The following is a 27,369-nucleotide window of genomic DNA, read 5'->3' on the forward strand; positions in this document are numbered from 1 at the left end:
TAAATAGCACTAGGAATAAAACATCTTTATTTAAAATTTGATTCTACTACAGTAGTTTCTTTTAGTTCTGCTTTGTGTGGGAAAATACTGTAAATGGTGGAAGTTATAGAATTATATTTAACACTGATTTACATTTTTTTGATAAAAGTATGGAGAACTCGTCTAATGGCTTTATTGGTTTAGTATCTTATGTTATGAAGTGGTAAACATAGATTTGCAAAAGACTTCTAGATTCTGGTTGCTTGGTGGAGAGAGACCATTAGGGAGACCTAGAAAAGAAAGGGGTAGGAAAATAAGCGCCAAAGCTATGGGAGAATATTGTGTAACAAGTATGTTAGATAATTTTTCCTTACTAGAAAATGGCTAGCCCAGAATAAAAAAAATGCACAGAAGTAAAGTCAGGAATTGTCAGACTAACTTAATACTCTGCATCTTTACTCACTAGGAGCTTAATCCTTCAAGGTGCTGAGCACTCCTGTAAGGTGCAGAATGCCTTTAATTCCCACTGAAGTCAGTGGGAGTAGAAGGCACTCATCAGCTTCAGGATAAAGCCCTGTTGATTTACATCATTAGTGCCAGGGTTAACCCAAGCTTAGATATTCGGCTTGTTGGAAATTATTAAAATTAAAAATAGATTAGAAGCTTAGCACTTAATTATATAAATGTGGTCTTTATTTTATAGTGAGAAGAGTGACACTTACTACTGCATGCTTTTTAATGATGAAGTCCACACGTATGAACAAGTTATATACACTCTCCAGAAAGCTGTCAACTGTACACAGAAAGAGGCCATTGGTTTTGCAACAACAGTAGACAGAGATGTAAGTAACTTCCTTGCTGGAACTTTAATTAAAAGTAAGGTCAGGGTGAATATATATGACTAAATTTAGTGCTTTTTACCTTTAAAGTGGTTGTGAGTCTTCCCAGTATTCTTTCTCTCCTTTCACCCCTTGGCAGATAAAAGGCTTTCAGGAGGGAATAGAGAAGAGCTGGCAGTTTCACAGCAGCTGGAGAGAGCAGGGAGTTTAGCACCGAGTTGACTTTACCTTAAGGGGGCCCACTGATCTCCTCAAGATCACCCTCCTAGCTCTGCACATCCCACAGCTGATTGTGTGTGTTTGAGGATGGAATTCTTTTCTTCCAGGATACATTTGTGCCTCATTTCTACATCAAACCATTGGCCATCTCCTTCAGGGAAGGCACTTCCTCTATGTCCTTCTTTCAGACTGTTCTTTGCTGATGGGAAGTGAGAGAGTCAGTTTGGGGCCTCAAAACATCTAAAGTTAAACATGACTTTTTTCAGTTATTCTCCCTGTCCCAGATAATAATTTTGTAAATCATTGGTTAGGCATCGTATAACTTAAAAGGGACACTCCTCTGGTTAGGCCTAAAAAGTGCCGGACTTTTCCCATATTGTATGTCCACACTGCAAGGATTTTTTTTTTTTTTTTTTTTAAACAACTGAACCTTGCTGCATGGTAGGAGACTGACACCCTGAATTGATGTTCTGAAAGCAAACCAGTTCATATGTACTATAAAACAACTTGTGAGCCACTTTGTTTATAATACAACATGAATAAATCAACTGTGCACATTTTTAATAGGCATATTTAACACTAAAGAAAGAATCACTGATTATAAGTTCCCCAAAATATTCAGATAAAGCCAGCACTGCAGGTACTATCAGACTAGTCAGGTGAAATTATAGGCCTAACAAGCTTTACAATATAGCTTCTTTAAAGGTATTAAAATATATCTTATGATATAAAATGTCCTATTTTTAAATTAGCTGGAAAAGTACCTTCATACGAATACTATAAAATATACTTTAATAGGAATTAGTGTTAAATTTTTGAATAAGAAGGTCACTGTCGGATTCTTAGGATCATATTAAGCTTTTTCTAGAAAGCAACTGCAAATGTGATTAACATAAATGGTGACTTATTGCTTATGATTTGCTGTTCTCATTTACATTAAGACATAGAGTTGAAGCTTATTCTTGTGTTTCAACAAGCTGCTTATTATCTTGTTTTTATAAATTTAAAGGGACGTAGATCAGTCCGATATGGAGACTTCCAGTATTGTGATCAAGCAAAATCAGTAATAGTGGTGAGTGATCTTACATACTTAATCTGTTCTTCTTAGATTCCCATAAAATGCTTAGTACAGCACAGTTTTGAAATACCATGTACTATTTTGATATTTTAATGTGCAAAATATTAATTTTAACTAATAACTCTGTGGTGGAGATTGAGGATGGCAATACAATGCCAGTCTATACTTTCTCGCATCTTTCTGTGGCCTAATCCTCATACCAGTGCACTTCTGGAAACAAGAATCTCAGGTCTAGGGCAGTTTTGACAAATCATATTTCCATCTCTGTAATTCTCAATACTTAATCAGCATTTGGAATAATGTTTTTATTTCACTCTTAAAGAGCGGAAAATATCTCATGGAAATTTTTGTGTTTACAAATTTCTCCTCTTCTTGATGGTTTTTTTCCTTCAGTTTCTTGTTTTTTAGGTACGCTTGCATGAAAGGAGAATTTTTGTTACTTAGTTCATCTACTCTTAATTATTCCTTGCTTGAAATACTAATATTCTGTGATCGCATTCAACTAGCTGTTGTCAGAGGGGATGACTTCAGGTTAAGCCTCAGAAGCAGATATTCATAAGCAGCAAAGAACCCTGGGTTTTTTATGCAAGTGTCATGAATAATAAAGGTTTATGTCTTCTACATTTGTGCTTGTCCTTTTTTAAGCTTTAGAATCAGAAATGCATGATATTTACCCAAGATTCTTTTAGTATATAAATTCTAGAAATTTTTAAATTTTAGGCTAAACTGAATACAAGTTTGCAAATTCTACTTTACAGTAACGTTAACAAATACTGCTTTCTAAAGAAAAGAGAAAACATATTTCCAATCTCTCAGATTAAGCGTGTTACACAAATGTCTTTTTGTAGTTGATTTAATGAACTGGGAAAATCATTTTCATGCTTCCAGATTGGAGCACGGTTCTTACTGTGGAAATATTTTACATCACTTTTTAAAGCAGTGCTTTCCAGTGAGGTTGTAGGGCATTCTCATTAAAGTACATAGTATATGTCACAGTAGTTTTGAGACTACACATCAGCTCATACAAGTAAAAGTAACTTATAAAATGCTTAAGCTATCCTAGAATCTTACACTTTATCAGTTAACACCAATAAAGTCAAGTAACTGAATTTGTTGTGTGTGTTACTTTGGTAAAAAATTGTTCATTTTTTCAGTGAAAGCATAAGTCACTGAAATAGTTAACTGTTAAAACTTAAATTGTAAAACTGAAAATGTACTTAAGCTATAAAGATAAAAGTTGAATAATGTAAGGAAAATGAGTGAATTTATTCATAGGGACATCTGTTTACCATCAGAGATTTTCAAGTGAATTACCTGTGTGAAACAATTTATTGTATGTATAGTATTAGACTATTTGGTTTTCATTCAGTTTTACTAACTGAAGTGACTGTCTTCAAGTATTGAAGTATTTTGGAAAAAACATAATTTCATATCTCTGTGAACAGGCTTTCATGCTGCATGCTTGTTTAGGTTCCAGAAACATATAATTACATTTCAAAATTTGGCATTTTATTTAGTTGAAGGGACACCATCAACTTGAAAATTGCATTTCCATATCAGTTATCTTTACCTATTGTTATTACAAGTAATCCCAAAGATGAGTAGCACAGTAAGAGATCAAAAGGGAAATATATTTCTTTAATTTCAGTGTATTTACTTTGTGGATGGTTAGTTTCACTATTTTTTTTTTTTGTTAATCAGCTGCTATGTCACTCTTATGCATTGCTCTGGAGGAAGCTTGCTTTCATACTTCCTGCCTGAGGTTTTTCAAAAGGGTGTGTGTCAGTAAGAGGCAGGTGTTAGATGTGTGCCCAGGAGGAGAGGAAAGGTGATGGGGAGGGGCAGCTAAGCATGTTGGATGTTAGTTTTTGACGTGGCCAAAAGACCCTTCAAAACATCTTATTTTTTTATTGGAAGTTTTTATAACAAACTGTTATACTGTTTCAGTGCTCAGTCAGAAAATTATACAGTGCACTCCTGTTTATCTGAAGGGCCTGGGGAATATTTGAAATGTCTGGTTAACTGGGGTTCTGTTAATCAGAAGTGCTATTAACTAATGTAGGCCTACCTTGGGTGGGGGAAGGGAGAAAATGCTATGGATATCAATAAAGGGAATTCAGAAAACTGGAATTATACTGGATTTTTTTTCCCCAGCTAAAAATTTTAAGAATAAAATTGACAGTTTTCCTTGTTAATGTACTGTTGGAAATAATCCTATGCTGGAAGAACTATGATAGATTGCCTATTAATAGGTCTCCATTTTAATTTCTGTGATAAAGTGTTTTAATTTAGTGTGCTGTGTGTTTCTCTACAACAAAACTTGTCTTTCCTGATATTCACTTTTAACTAAGCTTCCCCCTCCTCTTTTCTTTTTTAAGAGAAATACCAGTCGCCAGACAAAGCCACTGAAGGTTCAGGTTATGCATTCATCTATTGTTGCCCATCAGAGCTTTGGTTTGAAGCTCCTGACTTGGCTTGGCAACGTTATTGGATATTCAGGTAGGCAAATTCAAACACTTCTGCTATAGACTAGAGGATAATTTAGAGGCTAACTTAATGCTAAAAATAATAATGAAAATATTTTATATTAAAACAGCTTACCTCAAATGCGTAACATGTTAGACAAACCCATTAATAACTTTTGACACACTTCATCCTATTGTCTGCGCATTGATTTGTGCTCCCCGAATCCTGACTCCCATATGAAAGTGCTTTATGTATTCACCATGCTAAAATTGCTAGTGTTGAGCAGAAACAGTTTGAGAATTGCTGTTGAGTGGTGTGTGCTAACAGCATACCCCTCCGCCCTTTATCACTTTTAAATGAATGAAATAAATTAAAACAAGGGCATCCTGAATAGATGTCAATAATACTCCTTTTTTTATTTAATGAGAACTGATTGTTTCATATCTGTCACAGTGTAACTAGAACAGCAAAAGTGTACTTAATGTTCTCAAATCCAAGGAGTGTGAGGGAGGAAGTGAGCCAGTGAAGCACTGAACAGAAGTTCAGAAGGAGATTCCCTCTGTAGAAGGAGGGAATCAAGGTATGCAGTCTCATTTCATGGGGAGTATCTTGTGAATTCTGGCTGAAGGGCTCTCTTCCCTCTCATACAACAGCATTCTTATGGTTGTGGCTAGGGAAATGAAAGTAGGGAAATATAGCTTATTAATGAACTATGGGCCTAACTTTTGATTTGGTTCCATCTGTGGCATTTACATGGCACCATGGTCCTGTTTAAAGAGGACTCTGTTAATGTGAACTAGATACCTTTAATTTCATGCCTGCAATGACCACCCTGGGAAGTTACAGTGCAGCTTGCTAGCATGTGCTGCAGTTCACATCCCCGTAGTCTGAATTGTGGGGCCATGTAGACGTAACCTATGTCTTAGCCAACTGTAAAGGGACAGAAGTGAATTAAGAGGGAAGGGCTTTGGCATGGTTATCAAAATATAGATGTAACCCCACTAAAAATATTGTTTTGTGCTATGTACGTTCAAAAATCCTCTAGAGTTATTAGTATAGTGTTTATGCCATCACCTGCAACATCATAGAATCATAGGACTGGAAGGGACCTCAAGAGGTCATCTAGTCCAGTCCCTTGCACTCACGGCATGGCTAAGTATTATCTACACCATCCGTGACAGGTGTTTGTCTAACCTGCTCTTAAAAACCTCCAATAATGGAGAGTCCACAATCTCCCTAGGCAATTTTATTCCAGGGTTTAACCACCCTGACAGGACGTTTTTTCTGATGCTCAACCTAAAACTCCCTTTCTGCAATTTAAGCCCATTGCTTCTTGTCCTGTCCTCAGTGATTAAGAAGTAGAATTTTTCTCCATCCTCCTTGTAACAACCTTGTATGTACTTGAAAACTCACCTCAGCCTTCTCTTTTCCAGACTAAACAAACCGAATATTTTCAACCTTCCCTCATAGGTCATAATTTTTGTTGCTCTTCTCTTGGGTTTCTCTAATTTGTCCACATCTGTCCTAAAATATGGCGTTCAGAACTGGACACAATACTCCAGTTGAGGCCTAATCAGCACGGAGTAGAGCGGAAGAATTACTTCTCATGTCTTGCTCAGAACACTCCTGCTAATACATCCCAGAAAGGTGTTTGCTTTTTTTGCAACAGTGTTACACTGACAACTCATATTTAGCTTGTGGTCCACTATAACCCCCAGATCCCTTTCCGCAGTACTCCTTGGCAGTCATTTCCCATTTTGTATGTGTGCAACAGATTTTTCCTTCCTAAGTGGAATACTTCGCATTTGCCCGTATTCAATTTCATCCTATTAACTTCAGCCCATTTCTCCAGTTTGTCCAGATCATTTTGAATTCTAATCCTATCATCCAAAGTACTTGCAACCCCTTGCAGCTTGGTAACATGTATACATTGCCATATCTAACTATGCATTAGTTTGAATGATTGGACATGTAGTTCATTTTCATATAATTTAATATATAAAGTAACATAAATCAGAAATTTTGGACTGGGTAGTGATAGTGCATGTGTTTGGTAATATACTGCACACGCTATATATCTGGGTTAGTTGTGAGTATGAACTAATGGAGAGACAAATGGGATATACAGTTTTGAGGAATGCTTACTCTGATTTTCAGGCAAAACTTTCAACCTGGCATTATCTGTATTTCATTTTTTGTGAGCTCAGTTTTGTGGTACAATTAGTTGTGCTAGTTACTTTCATAGATTCATAGATATTAAGGTCAGAAGGGACCATTATGATCATCTAGTCTGACCTCCTGCACAATGCAGGCCACAGAATCTCACCCACCCACTCCTGCAATAAACCTCTCACCTATGTCTGAGCTATTGAAGTCCTCAAATCATGGTTTAAAGACTTCAAGGTGCAGAGAGTCCTCCAGAAAGTGACCCATGCCCCATGCTACAGAGGAAGGCGAAAAACCTCAGGACCTCTTCCAATCTGCCCTGGAGGAAAATTTCTTCCTGACCCCAAATATGGCGATCAGCTGAACCCTGAGCATGTGGGCAAGATTCACCAGCCTGATACCTAGGAAAGAATTCTCTGTAGTAACTCAGATCCCGCCCCATCTAACATCCCATCACAGGCCATTGGGCCTATTTACCATGAATAGTTAAAGATCAGTTAATTGCCAAAATCATGTTATCCCATTGTACCATCTCCTCCATAAACTTATCGAGTTTAATCTTGAAGCCAGATAGGTCTTTTGCCCCCACTGGTTCCCTTGGAAGGCTGTTCCAGAACTTCACTCCTCTGATGGTTAGAAACCTTCATCTAATTTCAAGTCTAAACTTCCCGATGGCCAGTTTATATCCATTTGTTCTTGTGTCCACATTGGTACTGAACTTAAATAATTCCTCTCCCTCCCTGGTATTTATCCCTCTGATATATTTATAGAGAGCAATCATATCTCCCCATAGCCTTCTTTTTGTTAGGCTAAACAAGCCAAGCTCCTTGAGTCTCCTTTCATAAGACAGGCTTTCTATTCCTCGGATCATCCTAGTAGCCCTTCTCTGTACCTGTTCCAGTTTGAATTCATCCTTCTTAAACATGGGAGACCAGAACTGCACACAATATTCCAGATGAGGTCTCACCAGTGCCTTGTATAACAGTACTAACACCTCCTTATCTCTACTGGAAATATCTCGCCTGATGCATCCCAAGACCGCATTAGCTTTTTTCACAGCCATATCACATTGGCGGCTCATAGTCATCCTGTGGTCAAGTACCAGATTGCACCTGCATATAAGTGACTTAAACATATGAGTGAAAGTGAGGGTCAATACAGTTTTGTGCCCACAACTGACTAAATTAAACCTTTTTATGATTCAAAAGGAAAAAAAAATTCTATATTTGCTGGTGAGAATAATATGCTTACATCCTAATTTCTGAACTCTATATATTGGTAGGAAATAAGACATGGGTCTCTTGTAGTTACTTTGCTGAATGATTTAAGCATCTCGGAAATGCAATATTATACTCTCTAAGGTGTCATCTTATGAAATGGGATTTAGAAATTTTAAAAATGGTCTTCTTTGGCCTTTTGTACTCTTGCAGCCAGCCCATCCAGATTCTGCCCACCAATTTGTGCAAGCCTCAGATCTGCTGAGTACCTTTCACAGGGTGTGAAGGAAGGAGGGGAGAAATGTGCTGCAGAGGTAGTTGAGCCCCAATTCTGCATGGGCAGAAGGAGAGCCACATATGAAAGGTCTACTCTGGCCACCCACCTAGGAGTAATGATCTGGGCCTTCATATTTTATGAAATGAATGTCAAGCCTTTGCCAGTACATGAAACGGAAAGCTTATTCTGGTATTTGCATAATAGGATGCAAACTCCTGAGTAAACCAACAATAAACTAGCAAACATATAGTTCTTATCCTTTTGGAAATAAACTGTCTATTCACCTTTTATTGGACAGTGTGGTGGAGTTCTTATTCCCCATCTTTCCCAATATAAAAATAAACTGAATGCTAGGAGTTTAGTGTGCATCCACAGTGGGGGGATTGTTATAGCTGCATGTGAAATGAAAATGTCACTTCCCTCCCATTATCTGCGTGCTGAACAACCTGTTGTAATCAGACTCCTTCAGTAGGGCATAGAAAGGCAAAAGTGTAATCCGTCAGCATTATTCCTTTTAGTTGGATGTTTTATGTTGGTCAGTCTGCTGTAAAATTTTTAAAAGGAATTTGAAGCAAATCATGTAGTGCAGCAGTCTCCTGAGACACACATTAACCTTATATAGGACTGGAAAGTCCTTATTACAAAATGTGTGTAGTTATAGAAGCATAACTGGAACAGCATATTGAATAGCAAATGGGGAGATTGCCCTAAAGATTCTACTATCTATGTAGGTTTCATATTTCTGAAATGTTCCTATGGGCCCACCACTCTGATAATCTCTAACCCTTGATGGCCACTTTATCCCTTTGATGCATCTGATGCCATCCTCAACTGCTCAACATGACTTGGGCAATAAAATAGTTCCATTAAAAATATACCACGATTTAATCCCTGTCCTTTCTAAAAAACTATTTTTAATATAGTTGCAGAAAGCATGTTTATGATTTAATAATAATTATTGTGAATGGACTTTACTGCAGAGTTTTAGTTTGTATCTTTCTGCCACCCTTGTCTTTTTCCCCCCCCAATTACATAGACTTTTTTTTACTTTGAAGTACATTTCATATGATACTTAAAGAAGAAATATCTAGGAAACTTTTTTTTTTTTTTTTTTTTTAAGGAGTCAGTTGTTGCTTTTAAATGCAGGAATATTTGAGATTTGTTTCTGATGAACTCCCTCTAGCAATCTAAGATGATAGAGAAGAGTTCTGACTTTTTTACAACTGTTCACCAGGTTTGAACAACAAGGTACAGTCTCCTTTTCAAATCCAAACCCAAACTGTTTGCCCTAGATATGAAAAAATGTAACATTGGAAAAAATCTCTATAGGGAGAGGAAAAAATAAAACTCAAAGGGTATCGGCAAGGGCCCCAAACCTCTATTTGGATCTGTTAGTGCTGACCTGTGCACAGCTCCTATTAAATTAACAGGGTTCTGCACATCCACTGGGTTCCATGCTTGGAGCCCTCCGTAGATACAAAATTTGTATCCACATCAGATCCGCAAGCTGCAAAAATGGTCCACAGGTATAAAATAGATATCTGCAGATTTACCAGGCTCTAGATACAAAATTTGTATCCACATCCGATCCGCAATCCACAAATTTTTTTCTGCGGATAGCTGAGGATTTGCTGGGCTCTGTCCATGCTCACTGATCCAATAGGACTAGGGCTTAGAATTCTGCTTTGGGAAAGTACATGCATAATGATTATTACTATCAGTGTGGTCAATTCACAAATGGAAATGTAAACTTCAACCTTGGAACTTCTTATTTTAGGATGATAGCGTTTATCAGTTTATTTTGTTTGGAAACAGTATTAAACTGTCGTCATTTTTTGAGTAGATTGTAAGCAACAGCATACATTGTATGTCATAATTACCATCCTTCATTCTTTCCAAAGACCTGCAGAAGAGGAGGATTAGGAGCTAATCTTTTTGGAAATAAATCATGTGATTCTTTTGTTGGCAAATATCCATTGCAGCGTTCTTCCCATAAGAGATTAATTGAATGCTAAAATTGTCCATGCATTGATTATTAGATTTTTTTTTTCCATGATAATCCATTATTAGAAAACATCTTTTGGAGAACAGGGTTTTGTTTATATTCTGTACATTCACATACAGAGAAGAACTTTCTGTTTTATAGTTCAGCCAATTATAAGAAAATGGCTTTTGGAGATATACTTCTAAAGCTTTCTACTCAAAACCCCCACCTGTGGGCCAAGACTGGTTGCATGGGATTGGTACAGATACCAGTATTTGGATGTATATAGCATTATAAAAAGGGGAAGGACATAAAATTAATGGGATTAAATGGAGAGTTTTCTTTATATTAAGTTCTCCAGTAGTGAGAGATGTTAATCTGTGAAATAAACTCTCAACAGAATAAGTGGAAGCTATTTGTAAATTTATAGTGAATGGTCCTATATTGTCACAAAGATAAACTAGATGACTTAATAGGTTTGTCCATCTCCAGGTTTTGAAACATTGGAAGCATGTAGTCTTCATGAGCTATTTCTAACGTGTATTTATTCATCAGCTGCTGGGTGTGGTGCATTGTATAAAAACACATGAAGTGAAAAAGTTTGTTTAAAATGATATAGGTAGCCATTTTTGTAATGTTCTTCATCCATTAAACTGAAAAGGAACTTAGTTTCCTTTTGAATCTTCCTTTTTATCACTTCAAATGGTCTTTCATGATAAAACACAACCATTTCCAGACCTGGGTGTTTAAAATTGGGCTCCCAGAACTACATTTATGCAGCTAAATCAAGATGGACTGATTTTTTCAAAAGGTGCTGAGCCCTTGATTTCACTGGGATTTGAGAATGCTCAGAGCTTCTGAAAATGAACCATTTAGCTGTCTAAATGGCTTAAGGTACCCAATTTTAGACACCTGAGTTCAAAAATTTTCAGCTCATAACTTTTCATTATAACAGTTTATATGCAAACAGTTCTTGAAACAATTTGCTTTTACTAGTTAACTTCCTCAAGAGAGGGAAAATGTACGCTCATTAAGCCTGGGATAAGGAATCAGGAGATCTAGTCAGGTCTCTGCTCAGATACAGATTTATTATCTTAGTATCTAGGGGCAGAAGTACATGAATTTAGGGTGGGATTTTTTTTAAAAGCGCAATTTATGCACATTTAAAAAATCCCACCCTTAGTTTGGTAGTCTTTCAGTGTAACTGGATATTTTTATTAAAGGGAAAAATAATTGTCCCTCTTAATTTCCTGTGCAGCCATCTGTAGGCAGAAATGCAACACTTTTGCTGCATGGGAGGCCAGACATTGGAGTGTTCTGCTCATTTTGCTGAAAGCACACTAACCACGGTGCACAGGAGTGGAGAAATAGAATCATGGCTGGACCAGGAGAACAGGGAGGATATGGTGAATTGTTTCCTGTAGATGAGGAAGCCACTGACTAAAACACATGGGAAGTAGGAACCAGTGTTTATGTCCACTGCTCCACCACGCCTTTAATGCTCTGCCTTATTCACTTTGAGCGTGCCCATGAGCAGTTTATAATTGATATGCGCCTGCCCTGGCTCTCCGCTTCCCCCAGAATTAGCTTTTATTTCCTTTCTTATTATGAGAGGACAGTTCAAAAGCAAAAGAAAGTGGAAGATATATTTCAGACCTTGATTATTTTTGCTTGGTGAGCTTAAAAATAAATATTGTGTGTGTGTGCGCGCATACACACACACGCACACCGATGTACACTCAATATATTATGTAAACTTCCATTATGCTACATATACATTTAACGTAACTTTTTAATGTTCAATAACTTTTGTATATTTATTCCATGATTTGTTTTTGTTAAGATGGCCTTCGTCGAATATTGTGTCAGGTTGGTTTACAGGAGGGACCAGATGGTGAAAATTCTTCTCTTGTAGATAAACTAATGCTGTCTGATTCTAAACTGTGGAAAGGTGAGTTGTCCCCCACTATTTTTAAGAAAATGACTTTGTATGTGCTAATAGAAAGCACTCTGACCGTTTTATTTTGTCGTATCTGTTCATGTTTTAGGCAATTTTTATTGCCATCCATTATAGATGCAATTGCCTGTTTACAGATATACTGTGTTTTACCTCTTCACAAATTGGGATTATGCTGAATTGTGAAAGAATGGGATGTCCCTTTTAGCACTATAGTGAAGGTGGAGGAGATCTTTCTGTTTAGAACAGACTTTTCAAAGGGCTGTAAAGTTTACATGTGTATACATATTGACCTGAAAATTGCTATGCCAGTTGAAGGCCCAGGGTAAAGACAGCAGCACAAATATGCCGTCCTTTGTGTTTCCTGAGACAGAGGCACATTCCTCCAAAATGGTCTTATTTTAAAATTTGCTGGTTCTGTCATAAAGACAGAAAGATGCAGAGCTATTTTTTCAGGATGTATTCAAACCCACTGAGCCGAGAACACCCTATGGAAATGACTGCAGCAGTTCACACACCTGTAAGTCTCCTGTGCTGCTATTCCAAAGTGCTTTAAAATCCACGGGCTTAATATGATTGGCCTTAAAATTGTCAGTTCAGGGAGTGTGGTAGAGTCTGATATAAATTTTGAGTTCTTTGGTCTAGGGCATCCTGAGATATATCCTTCCCCCCCCCCCAAAAAAAAAAAAAAAGACATTTAAAACAAACATTAGAAAACCAGGAAATACATAGTTTGCCCCTGTGGCAGTGAATGGGAATATAACAGAATTTTTCCAATCACAAACACATGCCACTTTCTCGATGCCTCCACAACTCCAGATCTGTGTGTTATTGATGTGTTTCCAGGAACCCTCACTGTGCTCTTTGCACAACGTTGGTCTGAGGAGTAATAGAAGGGATTGGCAGACATCTCCGTAGGCACTAATTGTATGTTTACACTGCAGTTAAAAACCCATGGTTGGCCTGTGCCAGCTGACTCAGGCTAAGGGGCTCAGACTAAGGGGCTGCCTAATTGCAAGGTAGACAGTTGGTAGACAATTGGTGCTTGGGCAGGAGACCAGGCTCTAGACACTGTGAGGTGGGAGGGTCCAGATACTCAGACTGCAGCCCCTTGCCAAATATCTACGCCACAATTAAATGGCCTCTTAGCCTGAGCCAGAGCTAACTGGCACAGGTCAGCTGTGGGTGTCTAATTGTAGTGTCGAGCTATCCTAAGGCTATGTGTATGCTGCCCCTCAGTTCAGACTGTATGGGTATGAATAGCAGTGTGCACTAACGTGCTGCACTGTAACTCTCCCATGTGGGCTCTGCAGGCGTGAACTAAATGGTTCCTAGCCAGGACTTCTGGGTTCTAATTCCAGTTCTGCCATTGACTCCTTGGGTGTCCTTGGTCAAGTGGCTTTGCCCTTCTTTGCCTCAGTTTCCCCACCTGCAAAATGGAGATAATGACACTGACCCGCCTCACAGAGGAAATCAGGCTGATGATTATTATACATTAATGTGAACTAGGAACCTTTTAGATTGTGTCCACAGCAGTCACATGGGGGAATTACAGTGAAGTGCTTTGTGCACTGTTCACACCTCTGTGGTCCAAACTGCAGAGCAGTATAGACAAGCCCTTCAACTAAATGAAGGATAATGTGATGCAGTCTCTGTGTAAGGGACTCATTAGAGCAGGGATTTAAGTACACTTTAAAGTTTCTCCCATACTGCTTTCTTTCCTCCTTCCTGCTGACCTCCAAATGTCTTGAGGAAATGTATAGTGCTGTAAAGTGATTCCCATTCTAATGGTTCCAATAGGCAAATGGGAAGAGTTAGGGTTGCATGTAGCAGGGGAAGAATGACCCTACCTGTACTTTTCCTGATTTTCTAACGCTTGTGTTTTGTGTGGTTGAGTATTTTCCTTATCTTCAGAATTTTCTGTTTTTGACTGCAAACTTCAGTGTTCTTGAAGGTTATGAGGCACTGATAATTGACCATCCCTTCCCTTTACTAAAGTTTCTTTTGTTGTTGCAGAATCTCACATGTAAACAGGAAGTAGAATGAAAATTCAGATTTCTATTGTAACTTTTGGAACTATTTGCCCAATTTTCAGGGGGAACAAATATCTGTAATCATTCCACATTAAACAATTTAAAGTGTTTAATTATTGGTATTTGACTTAAAACTGATCTATAACGATTTTGTTTTTAAAAACTATGTTAACAACATAGTGACGGAATTTATGTGGAGAATTAGTAAAAATAACACACAGACATATTTTAAAACAAAATATTTCTGAACTAATTCCTTCTTATCTGACAAATCCTGAGTGCACTGTTTTTTGTATTTCCTTGCAACAGTTGACTATGTCCTTAATGGTGCTGAAAAACATAGAGAAGAAGAAATAACCCTACAGGAAAAGTACTTTTTGGGGGAACCTGAAGCTTTTTCTCTCCATTTTCTATCAACTGCCAAATGTTATCAAAACACTCTTCCCTCTAGATTGGAGGCAAAATTTCTTCTTTCTTTACGTGGCTACCATTACAATTGCTTCCATAATAATCTGACAGTCAATAATGGCAAAATAACATGTAAATTTTCTTAACAGGAGCTAGAAGCGTGTACCATCAGTTATTCATGAGCAGTCTACTTATGGATTTGAAATACAAGAAACTTTTTGCTATCCGGTTCGCAAGAGTAAGTAACTCTTATGATGAATGGAAAATGCTTCAAAATATAGTCTAGAAAACAGTTTCAAGCAGAACATACAAAACTAATGATACTCTGTTTGGAATATTGGTTGGGATTGTTTTTTTGTTTTTTTTTGATAGGTGAAACTCTTTAAAATTAGAACCTCTATTGATTTCTTTCTGTGTTCAAAAACTTAGTTATCATAGTACCTTACCACCCGTAAAGAAAATAGGTCTTTTGGGTTCCCAATCTAATGTAGTTGTTAGATCATCTCTAACACAGAATGCATCATCTCTGATGTTTTATCCTTCCCAACCAACCATCTAGGGTCCCATTACTTGAGAATCAGTCATTAACCATTGTTGGTAGTGCTATCCCGAAGTGACCTCCTGAAAGTCAACTATACTTAATATTATTACTTGCAACAACTCATTTTTGAGATGCTTTTAATCGGCTTTCTGACATTCTGCTCACTCTCTTACCTCAAACAAATAACTTTTTTTAAATTAGTAAATAAAATATTAGTAGTCTTCAAAGTGGTAATTAGAATGGGTGAGTTGATTTTATGCATGTGTAACGCCGACAGACTGTTAGCTAAGGCTGTAGAGCAGACTCATAATCTCTTTTTCTCTCTAAGTGGTTTCAGTGCCATTCGATGGGACAGAATACCACACCCAGAAGGTGTGTGGGTTATGTACTTCCCCTAGCTGAGGAAGCACATCCAGAGCTTCAGAGACTTCCCAGTTGAAATCCCGGATGAGCCCCCACTTGTAACGCCGATGGACCCTGGTTGTCGGCGGGCAAGATTGAACCTGGGACCTCTGGAGCTTAGTGGATGAGCCTCTACCGCATGAGCTAAAAGCCAACTGGCTGTTAGCTAAGGCTGTAGAGCAGACTCATAATCTCTGTCTGTCTCTCTCTAAGTGGTCTCAGTGCCACTAGATGGGACAGAACACCACACCCAGAAGGTGTGTGGGTTACACATGGGCTGGAAAATTGTCATCCCACTGTGCAAGGTTTCCTTTTAATGATGGATCAGTACCACTGTCTATCATAGTGTTGAATTTCCCCAGTGCAGACATTGAATTTAAAGCAAACGTCAGGTCAGTGTGGATTAGAGGTGAATTTCCCCCTTGTTGTTTAGAATTACCGGCAGTTGCAGAGAGATTTTATGGAGGATGATCACGAGCGGGCAGTGTCGGTGACTGCTCTATCTGTCCAACTCTTCACTGTACCTACTCTGGTGAGTAGTGCTTGCCTTTTTTAAAAACTGATAGTTGGCACTCCTTGCCTTTTTTTGCCTCCTTCTTAATAGAACTATGAGCGATTGCAGAGTGATTATGTGAAAGATGACCACGACAGAGAGTTCTCAATTGCTGACCTCTCGGTACAGATATTCACAGTGCCTTCACTTGTAAGTACTAAAGACTTAAAAAAAGAAACTCTTTTTTTGTTAGGAGCTGCACTAAGAACCTGAGCTTATAGACCGCTAGATTTCTCTGAACATTTGTAGTACTACTGTGCAAATCAGTGTGCTGCTGACTTTATGAAAACTAATTAGTAGTTTGTAAATATAGGTACAATTTACTAAGTGGAGCTGGACCTATGCTGCTAAATTTTGAATCTGTATCAGAACGTCCCAGAGTAAATGGGACCTATTCCTTTATTTTGGACACATCTCTTAATTTTTTTCCATTAATGAATATATAGAGAGAGATTACCACTTAATAAATAGTTTTAACTTCTGACTATGCCAAATATCCATGGTAGGTGTTGTAGGAGGTGGTTACAGAGCATACCGCCCCATGGTGTGGCACTGCACCTACCATACCTCAATTCCCTTCTTGATTCTCCATTCCACCCATATGCAGCCAGGAGTGTTCACATAAGGTTCCCTGTCTTGGGATCTGATTTATTAAATCCTCACAGAATAAATCTGCAGTTCCTTTGGCCCTTCTAGGTTCAAATTCTTCTTTCCTTGGGGCTTCGAATTTATTCTTCCTTCAGGCTATATTTCTCTCCGCTCCCCAGTTCTCTCTATGCCTGAGGACATCAGACAATCGCACTCCATCATCTGGGCTTCTCTGGGAAGACCTGGGCTTAAACTTTTTCTTCTCTTAGGGCAGGGTCTCCACAGCATCTTTGGTCTGTGATTTAATCCTGATAGGTTTCCCCAGTTCACCACCATCCTGGTTCTACCACAGGAGACCCTCCTTGCAGGTCTCTCTTGACTCTTGGTTTCCTTTGAATGTGAACTGAGAACACTCCTTTTTAATTTAAATGGACAGACCAACCTGTTACAATAAGGTTTCTATTAAAAATCAACTACTGCCTTTTGCAGGATTTTGAAAACTTTTTTCTAACAGAAATCATGTCTGTCTGTATATCATAAATTATTTTTTAAAGTGAAGAATACTTAAAAAGAGTAGATGAACTCAACAGAGATTCTATCTTCATGAAGACATCTTTGGAAATTAAATAAAATGAGGAAAGAAAATCTGACTTACATAGAATATTTCTAAAAAGAATGCTGTTGGAAGTTTTCCAAGTGGAATCAACTTAAAGGTAGATTTAAATTTCTGAGACTGTGGAAATCGTGGCGGTCAGGTAGGTGTTTTAGGAACTGATTTTAGGATAACTGTTCTAAATTGTGATTTGTTTTTAACAGTTTGCTAGGTGCTGGAGATGTCAGCTGGTAGCATATTCTTACCTCTTGATTCAGGAAGTCAGGGTTCTCTTCTTAGCTCTGTTACTGACTTGCCCTGTGTGCTAGGACACACCACTTAAACTCAGTTTGCTCTTCTGTAAAATGGTATCACCACCACTTGCGCTGGTGTTGTGGGGCTTATCTAGGTAATGTTAGTAAAATACTTTGTATCATTTAAAAAAAAATTGTTTTAAAGCATATTCCCAAAATATAATGTTTTTTTAAAAAGTTTTAAGTGTTATCAGAGAGAGAGAAGCCAAAAAGGAAGTGTGAAAGAGGTCAGAGTTTTAGCCATAGGGATTGAGACCAAAAAAATCTTTTTTGAAGTATAAAGGTAATATTTTAAAAAAATAAGATCAATTAGATTAGTCAAAAGCCTCAGTCTCATTTCCAGGTTCTTTGCTAGCATGTTTCCCCAATTAAAGCTATTATGTATTGGCTTAACTTAATTAATCCTCTTAATCTTATTAAAAATTGCTCTTGTACAACATGATCACTTGGTTGTATATGGGATATAATCATGTACTTTGTATGACCTTGATCCAGCAAGGTACTTTATTCATGTGCTTAAAAGTCAGGCACATGCTTATCATTTTGGATTCCGTGGGATTGCTCATGTACTTAAAGTTAGACATGTTTCTAATTACCATGCTGAATTAGGGATCAATCCTTCAAGATGACCACACATTTAAATTAGACTGCAGTTTTGCTTTCAGTTTTTATCACTTAGTGCTTTCTTTGTGTATAGTGTAGTAAATTATCAGGGTACTTAAAAACATGTTTAAACTGGTGAATTAAATTAAAGAATGGAAAGTCCTCAAAAAAGGTAGTGGGCAAAATTTTCAAAGGGCCTCTGTGATGTAGGAGCCTAAGTTCCAGTGAAAGTCCATGGTACTTAGACCACTTAATCAATGACTAGCTGCTGAAAATTTTACCCAGTAAACAACTGTGAAGAGGAAGCAGGAATATCTTTCTGGTCTTTTGTTTGCAGCCTCAGCGTTTATTCCCAAATAAATTAATTGATTTTTCTTTGGCAATATTGCAGAAAATCTTTTGGGATATTTATTTTCTTACCATAGTCACTAGATGACCCAATCCTGCACCAGGACTCCATTGTGCCTGGTGCTTACAAACCCAGAAGAACAAAGATGACCCTTACCCCCAACACATCTTGCCTCTTGTCTTTTACTTAGATTGTAACAGGTGGATTCAACAAATGGGGGAGGACAAAGAAATGCGACAGTATTGGTCAGCATGATAGACATGGGGGTAGGCAGTAGATAGCTTTACAGATGAATTTTTATTTTCCCCTATGAACACCGTTTTAAATTAATGTTAAAATATAGAGGAACACCAGCAATATAAATGGTTTGACTGAAAAGGCATAGATTTTACTGGTAAAAATGCAATATTAATTTAGCCTCTTTCTCCTGTCAGTGATGTCTGTTGATTACAACAAACTTTAATGTACTTTCGCATAGGCTCGAATGCTGATAACAGAAGAAAATCTTATGACCACGATCATCAAAACTTTTATGGACCACTTAAGGCACCGTGACATCCAGGGCAGGTTTCAGTTTGAACGATATACTGCCCTTCAAGCTTTCAAATTCAGGCGGGTTCAGAGCCTTATTTTGGATCTCAAGTAAGTGTCTCGATACTAATCAAATTATTGAGTACTTTAAAAAATGATTAAAACTAACTCACGGATTTGTTTCTTCTGTATTCAGGTATGTGTTGATAAGCAAGCCAGCTGACTGGACAAATGACCTGAGGCAAAAGTTTTTAGAGGGTTTTGATGCCTTCTTAGAATTACTAAAGTGTATGCAGGTATGTGAATCTGTGAATTTTAAAATAAGCACCATAAATTTTCTGTCTTAGTAAAATGAGTATTGTCAGATGTAGAACACGTTTTGTTTTTTACTAGTAAAATTGTTACTTCAAAGTACTGGTCATCTTCAGGAAATTAAGTTATTTGAGCATTACCAAGTGTACTCAGCTCTGTACAAACATACTGGGAAACAAAGTCCTTGTCCCAAGGAACTTTATGAATTTATAGCCTTGATGGTATCCTGTAATGTTTTTTGGTCCCTTAATACAGTGGTCTCCTATGTTTCTTGTGGGAATAGCATATTGCTATTCCCAGAAAACTATGACGGGCCCCAGACACCCCGCTGCTGAAATGCTGTCGAGAAGCGGCAGCGGCAAGAAGCAGCGCTGCCGAAATGCCTCCGAGAAACGGCAACACTTCTTGGCGGCATTTTGGCAGGTGGTTCTTCGGCGGCAGCATTTCAGCGATGGGGTGTCCTGCGGGCGCACAAAAATGCCCTGGCGGGTGCCATGGCACCTGCAGGCACTGCGTTGGGGACTGCTTTAATATATTACATGTTGTTCTAAATTTTTTAAGTATTTTGAGACTAATGATGCTTTTATAAGGACAAACTACTACTAGGGCAAAAAGGCCTGACCGAACAACACTCAGTCTTCTCAGTGCTCAGTGACTGGATAACATGCTTTTCCCAGAAAATGTTAGCTTTTGTTCATCCTTTTAATACATTTATTTTTGCTGGGGGCATTCCATTATAATCAGACCATGCTTGAATGTCCTTTTGGGTTTTAAATTATTCAGATCCACAAACTAATAAAAAATAAATCCCCAGAAACATCTTTAATAAAACTGAATTTGGTATTTAGAGGTTTTTCCTTTTTAAGGTTTTGCCTCTTGATTAAAAACTTATGTAGAGAGAATTAATGACTCTGTCTTCAATTTGAGATGCTTCCTAAATCAAAAATAGGATTTGCCTTACCAGATCAGACCAGTGACCTGTCTAATCCAGTATTCTTTTATCTCCTCTGCATCCTGAATTGTTTAATACCATTTTTTCCTCTTTGTTTTTAAATTTGGCTCTTTGATTTCTTTCGAGATTTTTTCTATACTTTTGTGATATGAGCAGAATGTTGAAACTGTATCAGTAATTACTCGCTTAGTCTTATGTTAGCACCAGTAGGGGTTTTTAATAACAGTTAATCTTTGATTCTTTGTGGTTTTTAGGGTATGGATCCAATAACTCGTCAAATAGGACAGCATATCGAAATGGAACCAGAATGGGAAGCAGCATTTACATTACAGATGAAATTAACGCATGTTATTTCAATGATGCAGGACTGGTGTGCTTTAGATGTAAGCTGCTTCTGCTTTTATATATGAAGGGAGATGTAGGTAGATGCATATCTAATTAATAGTAATAGAACAAACATACATACCTGCACAGATTTATTTTGCCCAGAAGCAGTATTTTTAATCTGTGATGGATTAAATCTACATACGGTTTGAATTAACAAAAAATCTGTGTATGTTTCTTGGAATGGACATAGGAGATCACTCTGAACATTTTGGAGTTCAGCTAAGTATCCAAAAGTTTGTATTGACACAGTGCCTTAAGAGTATATTTACTGGAGAAGAGAGAGGGGAATCATTTTGTAATAGAGGAGTTATCAGGTCCCAGGCCCTCTTGATGCCATCCAGAGAGGAAAACAGTTTGCTGAACTATAACAGGATGATCTGCAATCCCTCAGATGACAATTCCCTCCTTAAATGGACCTGCTGAATAGTACTTCATATGCGGTGAGGGCTCCTTTTAGAACATATGAGCCCAGAATAGTCAAATATTAAATTTGACTTTAAACTGTAAATATTCACCATAATCATGAACATTGTCAGCAGGCTCATATAGCGACAGGTACACGGTAAACTCTGATACATACTACAATTTAATCGGACTTAGCTTGGTGATTTGTGTCCTCTTTAATGAGTGAACAGCACTTGGGAAAGAGAGGAACCATTGACCTTCTGTGCTAATAAGGAAATCTTTAATTTTAAAATAGTAAGATTATATTAAGAAAAGTAAAAAACTTTGCATTGAGAAAAAAGTATTTTTGCATTTAGTATGTTATAGACTGTACATCATTTCAAAGGGCTCTGTTTTCTTCATGATGTTTATAAACCACAATCTTTTTTTGTAGGAAAAAGTACTTATTGAAGCTTATAAGAAATGCTTGACTGTGCTGATGCAGTGTCACAGTGGCTTTACTGATGGTGAACAGCCTATTGTTCTCAGTATATGTGGACATTCTGTTGAGACCATCAGATACTGTGTTTCTCAGGAAAAAGTTAGCATTCATCTCCCAGTTTCTCGTTTACTTGCAGGTAGGAATGAACCTGGTTTTAAAAACGTTTCAGAAAATTGAAGTGACACATATATGCACATATGCATCTTGCATGCTCACAGATATGCTATTATATGCCATCTGAGGATAGCCAGAATACAATGTACTCTTGCCATCTCCCCAAGACATCTCCATGCCAGGGGCTGTGGGAAGAGAGGTGTAGGGGATGGCTATGCTGGCACTGTGCCTGCTTGGGACCCCTTTATGCCCTGGGAATCCCCAACAGGGGGTTTGCAGGTGGTTTCTGCTCCTTCTGTGTCACCTCAGTGGAACAAAGGGGAGTAGAACAGGGCAGAGGATCTGCCCCAATGTATGGATTATGGTTCTATGCTGTTTTTGAAATATGTTCAGCCCTCAGGCTGAAAAGATTGGACACCACTGTATTAGAGAAATGGCTGCAAAATATTATCTATGCATTACAACCAGCATTGTTCATCAGGAATTTAGCTAGTGATTGCATTTTTCCCCTTACATTTTGGTTCAGTAATTGAGCAATTGTATTAGAAATAGATGAAGGCTATCTCTCTACATTAGGAGCGTTTTACTGGTATAGGAATACTGGTATACTTAGCCTACTGGCAAGGTGCTTCTAGCATGAGCACAGCTGTACCAGCAAAGCTGCACTTTTACTGATATAGTAAAACTGCCCCCCTTGAATAAAACAGGCCATACTGGTAAGAGCACAGTTTTGTCAATAGAACTGTCTACATTAAGGGGTTGGACAGAGCCGTGCCATCAGGTCAGGAATTCACACATCTGACTGACATAGCTACGCTGGCAGAAGTCTGTAATGTTGACCTGGCCTTTGACTGAACTTTAGCTCAAGTGGAATCAGTAAGTCATTTAGTAGCAAGAGTGACTGGCATGCTGACAGTTAAATATTGGAAATTAAGTGGGCATTTGATATTGCAAGTTCAGTCGGTCAGGGTCAAATTATTTTGAATCTTCACAAGCAGCAGAATTGTTGCAATTAAGAAAAACTTGTCATGTTTAATAGCTCTTAAAATTAAAGTCTGAAGACTGAAAGAAGGGGAAAGTGAGTTTGTCATTGGTAACTTGCTCTTATAGGTAAAGGATGGTAATTGGGGAATATTTCTCTTTTATGAAGAGAGCCGGTATTAATGAAACATGTATCCTTTGTTGCTGAATAGTATTTCCAAGACAAGGGAAAGAGCTTTACTTCTTGTACTATGTATCTTTGTGTGTGTGTGTGTGTGTGTGTGTGTGTGTGTGTGTGTGCTGTTCTATATACACTGCAAAGCTGATCATCTGCAAAACTGAGAGGGCATGCCTTAGGAAAGGTCGGATACCATGGTGATGAACGCATTATAAAAATCTGAAAAGAATAAAATTGTTTAAATGAGGTGATCTTTTTGTACCTATTGAAATACTATATTAACTGAATTTCATTCATTATATTAGCTGCCAGTTATGGCCTCTGTTTGATTGAGACAGGGGTATAACTTTAGTATTTTGGTTAAAAAAGGATCTATACAATAGAAACAGACTTCATCCAAAGGTTAATCTTTGACATGCTCATACATAATTTCATAGGTGTCTTGATGAGATGTATGAAAATTTGATTGTGTGTACATTCTGCATGGCTTGGGGACTTTGGCTAGATGTACTGACGTGTCTTAAAACAGCGTGGAAAGCTTAAACTATGCAGATTGTTGCAAGAAATGTATTTTTTTTAGGCTAATGTGAAGTATGTATTAAAATGTATACTTTTATTTTGGATATCCATACAGGTTTGCATGTGTTGCTAAGCAAAAGTGAAGTGGCATACAAGTTTCCAGAGCTGTTACCACTGGTACTGTGAAATTTAATTAATGTTTATAATACATTTTGAAGATGGAAAAATGCCATATAAGTGTTTAGAATTTAAGGGGTAACAAAATAACTTTTTTGTTATATACTTTATTTAGGAAGACAATCTGTTTCAAATATTGGTAGTTCTTTAAGAGTCAATCCACAATCAGTGTTTTATTAAAACTGTTTAAAGATTTTATATTAAAATCTCATTTTTGTTTCTCATACCCTATCTCCACTTCATGTTTGAAGTTGAGTTTTGGGACTGTTGCCAGAAATTAACTCCTGTCGGCAGTGACAACTTTAGCATGTCCTGATCCAATACTCTTATTCTCCACGTGTCTCTTTTGGGGCACCTCATGCAATCGTTTTAAATATAAATATGGACATTGCTTAAATTTTAAGTGTGGAGGAGAGGGAGGTGGGACATTATAAGAAAAGGGCTAAATGGAAAGAACATATAAAAAAGAAAGGAGGAGGGGGTTGAATTGGCAGAAGAGATGACACTGACTTGTAAAAGAATGAATAAGGGATACACAGAGTAAGAGATCAAACAAAAGGAAGAGGAAGAAAATGATAGAGAGTTAAGAGGAAAAATAGTGATCTATGATTAACTTTCCAAAAATATTAAATAGTATGATAGTATTGATGCATTTTTTTTTTCCACATTCAGAAGAAGCTTAAAGTATAAAAACAGCTAAGGGTTTTAAGAGTAGGATATTGACCTTGGCCAGTACAATACCAAGCAAAGGTAAAACGTGGGATAAGTTAACAGGAAGGGTTAATTAACTCATTTTAATCTATTTAATTTAAACACTTGCAATATGTTTGTGTTGTGTTTCCTTTTTCTGTTCCTAAAAGTCTTCAATGGTTTTATGTCATCTTAGATTAATTACATTTTTGGTAATTAAACTAAGGTTTTGCTATTTTATATTTTATTTTCTGTAGAGTGAACTTAGCCCACCTTTGTTAATAGAACACACGCTACGATGTCTAGTTTTATGTGCCCAAGTGCATGCAGGCATGTGGAGAAGAAATGGGTTCTCCCTTGTTAATCAAGTAAGTGGTTTGATAGCTGTGATGTATATGTTTATGCTAGTTTGTTGTAATGATCCTTGTGCCATTGTTGGAAATGGCTAGAATGTACTCTCTTTCTATTCAAAACAAAACAAAAACTCTAATCTAACTTTAAAAAGTCACTGAGGGTATGTCTACAATGCAAAAAAAAAAGAAAAAAAAAAAAAGACCCATAGCTGTGAGTCTCAGAGCCTGGGTCAGCTGACTCATGTCTGTGCTACAGGGATAAAAATATCTGTGTAGACATTTGGGCTCGGGCTGGAGCCTGGCCCCCTTGCTGGGTTTAAGAGCCCAGATTCCAGCCAGAGCCCAAACAACCATGCAGCTATATTTATCCCTGTAGAGTGATCCCCACAAGCCAGAGCTGGTTGACCTGGGCACTGAGACGCTGTCACAGATCTTGTTTTTGCAGTATAGATGAGAGTTTAGGAGCCTAAATCCAGCTGAAAGTTTTGGGGACCTACGCTTCTAAATCATGTAGTAGGTGTGTTTTTTGAAAATTTTAATCAGTCTTTAATTACATGCTCACATAAGGTTTGTTTCCACAGGACCCCTGCCTCATTGAGTGAACAGGCCAGGTAGTGCTGAATAAATGAGGCAGCTGCTAAAGGTTTTTATTCTCTTCATTCAGTTAATGGCCCCAGACTTATTTATTGCACACTATTCAAAGCCTGCAAGAAATACAGAATTAAGTATTTCCTCATGCTCTTTTTCTAGGGTGCTCATCGCTGTAGCATTGAAATGTATCACAAATACTAATTTATTTGCATGCCTCCACTGTGAGATCAGAGAGCAGTGTTATCCTCATTTTACAGATGAGGAAATGGAGACAGAGACTAGCCTGAGGCTGCACAGTAAGTGGCAGAACCAGGATTAGAACTCTGACTCTCATAATTTCTAACCTTATGCTCATGCCTCCAGATAACATTTTGGAGTTGCTGAGCATGCACAGCTCCCATTGACTTCAGTTGCAGGTGTGAGTTCTGTGTTTCCGCAAATCAGGCCCCATGTCTGTCAAGTTGAGCACTGAGTAAACAAGGAATACACAGCTAGTGGCTACCTGCCAAAGTGATTCGCTCAGGATAACATAGACTATGGCAGAAACAGGAAAAGAGCTCAGTTCTTGTTTGTGGTGTTCACTTCACTTAACCACAAAACCAGCCTTTCTCTCCCTTTAGTCCCCCACCACATTCACTACACACTTTCCAACTTCTGCAACAAATGAGGCAGGAATCCTACAAACAGCCTCATTCGCTACTCAATCCTAATTCATCCTTTGAACACCATCCATCCTGTGCACTGAATAAGATGGGTCCTGTGGAAAAATTGTATGTGATCATATAATTAAATATGGTGTTGTAGTTCAGCTTCCTTGGGTACATGCATTAAGGTTGTGTGGTATAGGGTTGAAAGGTGTAGTTTTAAATTCTTGGAGGCCAAGTAATTTAATTTTAAAAATGACTAAAAATATTTATTTTAGAGAAACAATAGTAGGCCAGCTCTTAGTAATTGTTTCTCTTACTCTTGGGGTGTGGCTCTCATGGCTTAGTCATATTGGGGTTCTTTTAGGTACCTTAGGGGATACCCTGATTAAGACCAAGCAGAATACTCACAATTATTAACCATGGCTATTTTATTATTAAAGAAGGGATGGGAACACTGAACACAAATGATAAACTGGTTACTTTTGTTACAGTCTCTTTGTACATCTCTCTGTGGGGAGCTTTTAAGAGAGATTACACCTCTAGGGCTGCTTTTCTCCTGAAACAAAATTCTTTTACCTAAGGACATACTATGGAATGGATTCGCAATCATATTAGTCTTAACTTATTACTCAAGACTAATATGATTGCAAATCCATTCCATTGTATGTCCTTAGATAACTAAAAATGTTTATAGAGGGCCAAAACAATTTTGTTTCATGGTATATTGACCTACTGGCTATTAATAAATAAGCAACCAGTTTGTTGTTGTTAAAGTAAGCAGTCTTAAGTACATCCTATGAAATTGAAAAAAATATTTAAACCAGTTATTTAGCAGAAACCACTTAAGGAGCTGTCTTGAGACAGGCCAGTTAAGCAATATTAAGAATGTTAAATCCCCCTATTTTTCTGCTTACTGAAGTTTAGCCCTTGTCTTCTCTCCAGGAGTACACATACTAACAACTTGGTGATTAACAAGAGAAACTATTAGTCCTTTAAGTTACAATAGCATTTCAATACCCATAAGTTTTAAATATAGTGTCTGAATTAACTTCCTCTCACCAATCCATGTTGAAGTTGTGGAAGGGTTTTCCTTGGTTGGTTTCCTCTTGAGTTTTCTCTTTTTCTTATCTGCCTGTGGCAGCTTGCTTGTGGAGATGGAAAGCATGAGTTGTGGTGTACTTGCTGTCTAAAAAGAGTAGCTGGAAGTGCGTGGGTGGTGTGCCCACTTAAGATCTTTTATATCTTTTCTCTTATTTTCATGATATTATAGGAAAACCCTCCTTTTTCAGGCTTGTTTAGATTCATGTTCGGTGCTGTCACTCTTTTCACTGGCTCCATGCCTTTGTGGCTGGTCCTCGTTCTTATGAATATGTAGTTTATTAATGAGTATGCAACATTTCTTTAATTGCATTTTTTTTCTTGTGGCAGGAAAACATCAGACAAGTTTCAAAGCTAGTTATAACTTTTTTTTCTTTTTTATTCAGTC

General features: G+C 37.7%; 1 protein-coding gene and 1 long non-coding RNA gene across 19 annotated transcripts in view; one reads left to right on the forward strand and one right to left on the reverse strand.

The window, feature by feature from the left end:
• LOC119565843 lies at positions 1-27,324 on the reverse strand. 2 transcript variants are annotated; one of them, XR_005224889.2, is made up of 4 exons: positions 26,943-27,324; positions 901-1,236; positions 702-772; positions 1-269 (listed from the first exon to the last, which is right to left on the reverse strand). It is a non-coding gene; the product is annotated as an uncharacterized LOC119565843 (long non-coding RNA). The 2 variants fall into 2 exon arrangements; XR_005224890.2 differs by lacking the exon at positions 702-772 and having other exon boundaries at positions 26,943-27,223.
• UBR2 (ubiquitin protein ligase E3 component n-recognin 2) overlaps positions 1-27,369 on the forward strand; it is a 124,688-nt gene that overhangs the window by 21,250 nt on the left and 76,069 nt on the right. For 16 of the 17 annotated variants that reach the window (XR_006289863.1, XR_006289862.1, XR_005224883.2 and 13 more), the window contains 12 exons: positions 683-821; positions 2,047-2,109; positions 4,494-4,614; positions 12,069-12,176; positions 14,773-14,861; positions 16,171-16,269; positions 19,044-19,207; positions 19,293-19,392; positions 20,615-20,743; positions 21,586-21,769; positions 23,541-23,602; positions 24,550-24,660. Coding sequence is in view for 8 of the 17 variants with exons in the window: in XM_027820496.3 (XP_027676297.1) it covers positions 683-821; positions 2,047-2,109; positions 4,494-4,614; positions 12,069-12,176; positions 14,773-14,861; positions 16,171-16,269; positions 19,044-19,207; positions 19,293-19,392; positions 20,615-20,743; positions 21,586-21,769; positions 23,541-23,602; positions 24,550-24,660 (1,369 nt within the window). In the remaining 9 variants the exon portion in view is untranslated. Of the gene's footprint in view, positions 1-682; positions 822-2,046; positions 2,110-4,493; positions 4,615-12,068; positions 12,177-14,772; positions 14,862-15,999; positions 16,099-16,170; positions 16,270-19,043; positions 19,208-19,292; positions 19,393-20,614; positions 20,744-21,585; positions 21,770-23,540; positions 23,603-24,549; positions 24,661-27,369 lie in introns of all 17 variants that reach the window. The other variant, XM_027820495.3, reaches the window with a different exon arrangement.

The sequence above is a fragment of the Chelonia mydas genome, chromosome 3, assembly GCF_015237465.2.
Source record: "Chelonia mydas isolate rCheMyd1 chromosome 3, rCheMyd1.pri.v2, whole genome shotgun sequence".
In the NCBI taxonomy this organism is placed as follows: domain Eukaryota; kingdom Metazoa; phylum Chordata; order Testudines; family Cheloniidae; genus Chelonia; species Chelonia mydas.